General features: G+C 37.9%; 1 protein-coding gene across 1 annotated transcript in view; it reads right to left on the reverse strand.

Moving 5' to 3' along the window:
• Positions 1 to 9827, reverse strand: part of LOC107731611 (syntenin-1-like) — a 22111-nt gene that overhangs the window by 10949 nt on the left and 1335 nt on the right. Inside the window, exons 2-6 of the mRNA XM_016542734.1 lie at positions 6619 to 6703; positions 6429 to 6531; positions 5849 to 5955; positions 3900 to 4061; positions 2426 to 2601 (exon numbers count right to left, since the gene is read on the reverse strand). Of these exons, the coding sequence (XP_016398220.1) occupies positions 2426 to 2601; positions 3900 to 4061; positions 5849 to 5955; positions 6429 to 6531; positions 6619 to 6678 (608 nt within the window). The 5' untranslated portion in view covers positions 6679 to 6703. The remainder of the gene's footprint in view (positions 1 to 2425; positions 2602 to 3899; positions 4062 to 5848; positions 5956 to 6428; positions 6532 to 6618; positions 6704 to 9827) is intronic.

The raw sequence follows: 9827 nt of genomic DNA on the forward strand, positions 1-9827 counted from the left end.
TTGACCCTCTAACTCTAGCACTCTCTATTCTAGTTCTATTCTTTAAAAAAAAAAAAAAAACCTTCCCTTTTAGACTTGCACTTCATTCGTTTGCTGCTTGTTTTCTTTAAAAAAAAAATTATTATATTCTATCCGTTTTCTTTTCATTTATTATACAATTAACAAAAGCAAAAAGACCTCTAACACTAGCTTGCTCTATTCTTTTTCTATTCTATCGGTTTTCTTTTTATTTATTATATTATTTAAAAAACCCTTGCTACGTGTACTGCGTTAAGCTAACTGAGACTTGTTATAGCCCTTGTATATCATTGCTCTTTTGTTTATTTTGATTGCTTCTATTGTCCTCATTCATAAGTCGCTTTGGATAAAAGCGTATGCTAAATGACTAAATGTACTTTTATATTTGATTAATGTTCTATTTTGACCCCTTATAGTATGTGACCCCTTACGTTTTTTTGTTGGTTTTTTTTTAGGGAGGGGGCACAATAATACTATTCTGCTTAGGGCACCCATTTGGCCAGCACTGGCCCTGGGCAGAAGTATTCCTTATATGTCCAGAACCTATATTTATCTTATATAACATATTTTTGGCTCATATACAACACAGATGTAATCCATCTCTCATTGGATGAATCACTGCACCACCCCTTACGATGTGACTATATAATGTTGAAGTAATAATAAACTTTGAAGAAGTTTATGAACGGACAATTGGCTTCATGTTCATAATTCTTTCCATGGGCCAATGCAAGGACTGAGAATAGTTGGACGGCATCGAAAGATAAAGAGCTAAGATATTCTTAACACCTACGCTATGGGAAACTTTCAGTGCATGTGCTTTGTGTGTGTGTGTGTGTGTGTGTGTGCGCGCAAGTACCGCACCGAGTTGTTTTTCATTGCCTATCTTGCTTAAAGGTGACCGATTATGCAAAAATCACTTTTATAAGGTGTTTGAACACCGTTCAATAATTTTCTCCTGTTAAATTCGGATAAGACATATATATTACTTATTGGACCAAAAAACAGTACACAATCTCTTGGATTACAATTTGCAGATAGACAGATGTACTGTTACTTCCTCTAGTCAAATATCTGGGTGTTATATTAGACAGCAACTTGTCTTTTGAAAATCATATTTCCCATGTTACAAAAACAGCATTCTTCCATCTTAGAAACATTGCCAAGCTACGAAACATGTTACCTGTTTCTGATGCAGAAATCTAGTTCATGCATTCAACTTTGCTAGAAGTTTGATTGCATCATATAATAATTGCTGTTAATAGTGTTCATCGTCTGTTTGATTACATCTTTAATTGATTTTTCCGTACATTTCTGCCATATGTACATAAACTGACAGTCACCACTGATAAGCTACTACTAAATATTGTAGAAACTTAATTTTCTGTAAAGTTGCTTTGCAACGATTTGTATCGTAAAAAGCGCTATACAAATAAACTTGAATTGAATTTTTATCGCGCCATAATCCCCATCTGTGTAATTTATAAACGCGCATTTACTATGCACAGTACAGTCAGATTGCGTGATATTGTCCTGTTTTGTTGTTGCCGGTATGCCGGAGCATGAGCTCTTGAACCTCTGCCCTCTTCTGAAAAGGCGGGAGCACCAGCTCATTTGCATTTAAAGAGACAAACACAAAAACGGCACGTTTTGGCTCATACCCTAAAAGTGCCAATTTCAACAAGATATAAAAATTTATCTGTGGGGTATTTTGAGCTAAAACTTCACATACACACTCTGGGGACATCAGAGACTTATTTTACATCTTGCAAAAAGGGGCATAATAGGTCACCTTTTATTTTCTCATTCATGCATTTTTCTTTATCAATCTAACGTATCAATAACTTTAAGTACTGCTCTGCCTAAATATAGTTTTACATATCTAAGTGACCAACACCAGAGAACACACGACTTCTCCCCTGCTCCTCCGGTAGTTGGGCTGTCAGAGCCATAGCCTGCAGTACTTTCACGTATCGTGTAGCAGTGCTTGGTGTATACTCACTGACCTGAGCTTGAATTCCGACTCAAGGTCTTTTCTCATTCTCCTCTCTCCTGTTACTTCTTGTTGCTAAAATCCGGGCCTTGTCCAAAAAATTTATTGGCTTATACAATTTGACAAATTAAAAAACTTTTGGCAACTCTTTTTATGAATGTCTCTGATAGCCATACTTTTTAGTATCAACAATGGTTTACATCAGTAGTTTGCACTGCTGTACAGTTGTAAGGCTAAAACGACATACATAAACCCTCCTGTGTCTGATCTCTTCATGAATAATTCATGACAACCCGATCCTCATAAATGAAACATCATTGTGCAGTCATTGGAACATGCAGAGTAACATCATTGTGCAGACTGCAGAGTATTTCAAACCTGCACAAATGCTCTATGTCATCTGTGTGTGTGTACCTGTCTCGCACAGCCAAAGTGATCTTCTCTGGGCTGGCATTCTTAAGCTCCTTATGTGCATTATCACTACTCCAGCCAGCACATGGTTTGCCATTGATCTGCAGAATCTGATCACCAAACCGCAACCCTGCCAGTGCTGCAGGAGTGTAAGCCTGCACTAATTGCACAAACACGCTCTGAAACACACATTTGGAAATGTTAATCAGAGATTACCATTATACTATTGGGGTGTAATGCTATGATGTGAATGTCATTACTTAAAGGGGTCATATGATGCTTTTTTAAAGATCATTATTTTGTGTATTTGGTGTAACAGAATATGTTGACATGCTTTAATGTTCAAAAAACACATTATTTTTCAAATACTGTACATTATTGTAGGTCCTCTATGCCCCGCCTCTCTCAAACGCTTCGTTTTCTACAAAGCCCCCTCCTTGACACAGTGATGAATATGTGTTTGCAGTACACAAGCCATGGTTAAGACAGCTGACTCCACTGTGAGTGTCTCTCTCTCTCTCTCTCTCTCTCTCTCTCTCTCTCTCTCTCTCTCACGCACACACACACCGCTCTCTCTCTCTCTGTCGCTCGCTCGCGCGCGCACACACACACACACAGCTCTCTCTCTCGCTCGCGCGCGCATGCGCGCACACACACAGCTCTCTCTCTCTCTCGCTCTCTCTCTCTCTCGCTCGCGCGCACGCGCACACACACACACCGCTCTCTCTCTCTCTCTCTCTCGCTCGCGCGCGCACACACACACACACACACACACACGATGCGCAAAACTCCGCATTTGAACAGTCAATAGCAAATACTTAAACTAATAACAAAACAGTAGCTGATTCTGAATTACCTCCTCTCCTAGGTTCACGAAACGGTCGTCCATAAAATGCATTGCTGTTCTGTTGTAAGTAATCTTAAAGATTCCTAAATGCATCTACTTTCGGAAGGCCAAATAAAGTGCTTTTGCTTTCGCCTAGAAACACACAGCGTCTCCCTGACATGGCTGCTTCAACACTAACTGCGGTTACTGAAACCACGCCTTCTTTCTTTGCGTGAACATTTGGGCGGCATTATGCAAATATTTCCACATAGTGAGGTAGATATGTGGGGGCGTGTTAGAACGAGCCGTTTTAGGGGGGCGTGGCAGAGTCTTAACTTTGATAAAGAATATCTCTTTGGTTTTGAGACTTTAGTCTTTGCAACTTCAGGGATCTTATCTATGCACAATCAGCTTGTAACACTCCAAAGAGAAAGGAAAACTTGAAATCGCATCATATGACCCCTTTAAAACATAGAATACTGATACACAGAATACACATCTAAATGTTTTATATATTTTTCACCTAAAAAGTGCAGACTATTGCATAGATTCTCTTTTGTTGGACCACTGCTGTTTTTATCTTAATCTAGATTAATAAATTACATTAATTCAAATGTAAAATTTAAATTATTCATATCATTAAAGAAATACATTATCTATGACTTTGAGGCGGAGGCCAATCTTCCCATCCATGTCTTTGCAAAGCACCACCTCCCGTACACCCTGTCGAATCTCTGCCCTCTTCACCCCCAGGTCACTTCCTGTTATGGGGGCTGCCGCCCAGCTCATTCTGGGTATGCAGACACTAAGAGTCTAAAAAGCATTGGGGAATATATTACTATACTGCAAAAATTATTTTGTCAAATTACCCAAAATATACTTCATGCAGTAACATCTTAATTGGTTTTATTCAAGACAAATTTTATTATTTAAAGTGACTGCAATCAAGCTGACATTAAGTTATACCAACGAAGGTAATTTTCAAAGATAAAAACAGCTTCTTAAGGGTGTAGTATGTAAAATTGACAACTAGCGGTTGAAATGGGTACTGCAGTCAAAAATTCAAAATATTGTAGAGAGTCGTTTGTCCCACTTCAGACCTGATGCTCACGCAGGTTGCCAGATTAGGACACGCAAGAGGAATGAGCGCAACTGACAATGGAAGGCAACAAGTCTTACACACAAACAAGTCTGCGTTTTAATATTCCTCTGGTTATAGAGCTTTTTATATGAATGCCAAGGCTTTTTAGGTCGGGTAGAATCTGCGATCTCTGACCCAGTTCGTTTCCTGTTGCTTGTTTCCTTGTTTACAGATCTTGTTCACCTAAATCTAGTTTCGTTCCTTGTTTTCTTTTGTGAATATACGCCCTCTGTTTCATTCAGATTTTTGTCAGTTCTTATTTTAACACTGCCTGTGTTTTATTATCAAATTAAACGGATAGTTCACCCAAAAAAAAAATTCTGTCTTTAATTACTCACCCTCATGTCGTTCCAAACCCGTAAGACCTTTGTTCATCTGCAAAACACAAATTAAGGTATTTTTGATGAAATCCGAGAGCTTTCTGACCCTGCATAGACACCAACGCAACTGACATATTCAAGGTCAAGAAAGGTAAAAAAGGACATTGTTAAAATAGTCCATGTGACATCAGTGGTTCAACTGTAATGTTATGAAGCTACGAGAACACTTTTTGGGTGCAAAGAAAACAAAATGAATGACTTTATTCAACAATTTATTCTCTTCCGTGTCAGTCTTCGCCGCATGTTCAGAAGAGTACCACGACGCAAGCGTGTGGTGCTGCTGACGCAGGAGCCGGCATTCTGACGTAGAACCCAGATGCGCTATGCCTTATTTACAAGCAGATGAAGATGCACGCTGTACACAAAACAGTCTTCGTAAACATGTCTGAAGATTTCGACAGAGAGGTTGACTTGCATTTTTTTGCCCAGCCTTACTTATTTGAACCAGAATATACAGACGATGAACTAAGAGAGATGGACGTTCTATGTCAGAACGCCGGCTCCTGCGTCAGCAGCACCACACGCTTGCGTCGTGGTACTCTCGTGAACGCGCATCGAAGACTGACATGGAAGAGAAGAAATGTTTTAATAAAGTAATTTCATAAAGTAATTTTGTTTTTCTTTGTGCACAAAAAGTATTATCGTAGCTTCATAACAGTTACGGTTGAACCACTGATGTCACATGGACTTTTTTAAACGATGTCCTTACTACCTTTCTGGACTTTGAATGTGTTAGTTGCATTACTGTCTATGCAGGGTCAGAAAGCTCTCGGATTTCTTGGATTTGTGTTCCAAGATGAACGAAGATCTTACGGGTTTGAAACGACATGAGGGCGAGTAATTAATGGCAGAATTTTCTTTTTTGTGTGAACTATCCCTTTAAGCTGTGATGTTTTGTAGTTTCCTGTGGATTTTTGCCTTCTTTTATCTTTTTTAGTCATGGATTATTTTCATTATTTTTGCAAAAAAGTAAATTATTTCTGTAGTAAGTACTTTTTAAAAAATACTGTGAGTGTTTTTGTGTTATTTTTAAAATGTGTATAAGCTGATGAGCAGTTCTCAGAAACAAACACACTCACCCCACTGGTGTGGTCAGGAACTAAAGAGGAAAGAGTTTGTTGAGCATCTGCACTGAGATTTAGACCCATAAACTCATTCAGCTCAGGGTACAACCTGCTAGAAGTAGCTAAAGAGAGAGAGAGACAACATAAAAAAAAAATGGTCTAAGCTACATGGATGCAAGTGAGAAAAATCGGATAACTAAAATGTGTTTCCATGAGTTTTCCAAGTCTGAAAATTTAAGTTTTGAAATTTTCATATTTCCTGATTGTTCAAGACTGTACGAACCCTATATATTCAGTAACACTTTAGTTTAGAGAACAGTTTTAACTATTTGCTTATTAGCATGCATATACGTAAAGTATCCCCATACCTAAACTTAAGAAAACTTTACTGTTAATAAGCAGAAAATTAGGAGTTTATTGAGGCAAAAGTCACAATTTATAGTGAGAATTGGTCCCCAAACTGAAGTGTGACTATATATTCTAAAGCCTCTTGTGAAGTACCCATGGTACCCTTTGAAGCTCAGCTTTAGGGTCTAAGCCTCTTTTCTGTCATATATTACGTAATCATACATACAGCACAGTATGTGATTCTTACCCATCTCTTCAGATTTTGAATCATAGTAAGGTTCATTCTGGCATCTGGAAGGTTCGGGAAGAGGTAAAGCCTTTAATGGGCTTGCAGTGGGGGTGTTCTGTGCCTACAGAAATGTTACATTTTGGATTGTTAGATATATTTTAATTAATTAATAGATATAATTAATAGATATAATTAATTAATGTCTAACCTGCATGAACTTATCCACCTTCATGTCTTCTAGAGATGGATACAGTGACATGGTTATCATGTTTCAAGCACACTAGATGAATTTCCTGAAGAAATGTTAACTTTTAGTTCATGTAACAATAGAAATACAATTTAACTTACCGTCCAAAAACATAAAACACGTCATAGAAACGTAGGCCAGACAATCATTATTATTATTATTTTATTTATTATTATTATTATTACAATTTCCTTATCGCTGTAGGCCTACATGTTTTTGGGTGCATCGCAGATAACTTAAAGGGGTCATATGATGTTGCTAAAAGGAACATTATTGAGTGTATTTGGTGTAATGAAATGTGTTTATGTGGTGTAAGGTTCAAAAAACACATTATTTTCGACATACTGTACATTATTGTTTCTTCTCTATGCCCCGCCTTTCTGAAACGCGTCGATTTTTACATATATGTGGATAATAGCTACTTTGAACAAAACCCACTTTTATCTTATTGACAAAGTACATGAATTAGTGGTCATGATATAGGAATTTCTAACTTCAATACCTTGAAAAATATCAATATCAAAGTACCAGTGAACCGGAAGTTGCAACTGACTTCAGTGTTGTGATGTATTTCCAAGTGAAACGGAACATTGAATAAAGGGCGGGATTTTATTTTGGTGCACCTCCACTCCACCTCTTGCTCACAGCAGATTCATGGTTGGATAGGAGTGGTTAAAGGGGTCCTATTATGCTCTTTTACAAAGTCTTGATTTCGTTTTGGGGGTGTACTAGAACATGCTCTCATGCTTGGTGGTTCGAAAAACGCATTATTTTTCACATAATTTACAATACCTTTCTCCCCAGCCTGGCATAAACGGCTCGATTAGTTCCGGGTTTGATGAAGGCCCGCCTTCCGAAAAACGAAATATGTTGTGATTGGTTAGCTGTCCCAGTGCATTGTGATTGGCGAACAGCTTAGACAGTGTTTCAGTACTTCCCCGCCCCTTGCCCAAGCAGCAAGTTCCATCTGCTCTGGTATAATTAAGGATGATATTCTCAGACCCCTAGAATATTGAACAAGAGGATCGCGCCAAACCTTTGCACGCACGGTTATTGCAAGACATATTAGAGTGGTAATGTTATTGTTGTTTTTTTGGCTTAAGGATGGCGTCAATATTGCCATATCAATTTGAGCCGGATTCAGACCCCGAGAATATTGAACAAGAGTATCACAAAGAACCTTTACACGCACGGATATTGCAAGACATATTAGAGTGGTAACGTTATTGTTGTTTTTTTGGCTAAATCATGTTTTAGATAGGATGTCAACAACCGCTTAAAAACAACTGTATTTACTATGTACAGATAAGTGCAACAGTAATATGTATTACATCGTGGAAACGGCATACAACTACTTTGAAATGTAAATAACACACACACACACAACAACAAATAAAGCAGCACACTTACAGGCTGTGATGCAGATACAGCAGATTTTCCCGACAAAGTGGGAACTGCTCCGTCTTTTAGCAAAAGCTTTTTGGCAAAACTAGCACTGTACTCCCTCATGACTCCTCTCAAAACTTGATGCTACAGCAGCACTTCTTCGTCGTCGTCTTGTCTGACGCACTCAACCAAGTGTTCCAACCACGACCTCGCCCCTTCCCACCCCCCAACCATTAAAATTTTCGTAGGCGGGATGATATATTTCGTAGGCAGGATGATATATATTTTAATGATATTCTAATGGGCCGCTTTGTGACATCACAAACCCCGGAAAACAACGCTGTAGTCCAAACGAGCCATTCGTTGTAGTTTTTGAAAAAGGATTTAAAAAAAATGAAATATCTCCCTTTGGATTGGACTTTGAGATTTGTAACTTTGTAGATCTTTTTTATGCCCAAACATGCACACTACACACTGACTAAAATTCAAAAAGTGAAAAAGCATAATAGGAACCCCTTTAAGAATATCTGCTTGTTACGTCTAACATCATGCTTCACCGCTTCTGGGTCCTAATGCTCTGCCAGACACCCCCCCAAAAAAAAAAAAAAAAACTGTGCATATTAGGGCTGTGCAATGAATTGAAAAACAATTTCAATTTTGGTCTCCAACGATTATGAAAATACAATAAATCGAGATAAAACTATTATTACGCCCCCATTCCGCCCCCTTTTCCAGCGCTGCGCTTTCGTTCCCCCATAAAAGCCCAATTTCACGTGCAAATCAGTAAAATCATGTAATGTGACTTTTGCAAAATGGGACGTGCTCGATTTATATAAGTATATTTATTCATGTTTTTAAAAGCGTGAAAGAGAACTTGCGCTGCACCTCAGGAAGATATAGGCGCTCAGAATCTGAACAGAACACAGACATGTGAAGTCAACTTTTAGCCCAAGGTGCGCGCCTAAACGGACAAATACACGCAAAAATGTGTCAAAATGCGGCGCTTGGTGATTATTCATGTATACCTTCGTTGGTCATGTAATAAATGAACGTAAAGAGTTTAGAATAAAAATATGCGTGTAATGGTAAATTGGATCCGTGCGGCTCTTAAAGTGACAGCGGGCTATTTTCCTGCTGCGACTGTGCTTGATATTAATCAAACAACAAAAAACTAATTCTAAATCACACACTGCTCTTGAGTGAAGGACTTCTGTAGCTTTAATAAAAAAAATTAAAAAAAAGTTTAATTCTTACAGTGAAGACTATGCTGTTTTATTTTACATTTGATTATTCATTTCTGTAGTAGGCTGTAAACTGCTTGAGACTTGCATAAAAAAAACATTAAAGTCCGCTTGAAATCAAAATTGACTTTATTTACTTTATTAGTGCACATTGCTAGTATAATTGATATGCATCACCATCTTTAAATAAATCACTCATAAAGTTTTGGTCATATGGCCCCCTCATAATCGTGTTAAATAACCATGATTACAATATTGGCCAAAATAATCATGATTATGATTTTTGCCATAATCAAGCAGCCCTAGTGCATATACACACGCATGATGTCATGTAATACTGAAAAATTACAACCCTAACCTTTATCTCCATACTGAAATCCCAGATGGCCTGACAGTGATTCAGCTAAAATATTAGTGTCTGAGACACTGTGAGCACAGAGACTGTAGTGTGCACAGCAAATTATTAAATGCTTAGCTTAAATATGTAACATTAATTAAATAGTGCTCATAAATGGCTGCTGAGATAGTATTCTCAAGTGAAAT

Source organism: Sinocyclocheilus rhinocerous, unplaced genomic scaffold (genome assembly GCF_001515625.1).
Source record: "Sinocyclocheilus rhinocerous isolate Xijiao unplaced genomic scaffold, SAMN03320098_v1.1 scaffold4022, whole genome shotgun sequence".
In the NCBI taxonomy this organism is placed as follows: domain Eukaryota; kingdom Metazoa; phylum Chordata; class Actinopteri; order Cypriniformes; family Cyprinidae; genus Sinocyclocheilus; species Sinocyclocheilus rhinocerous.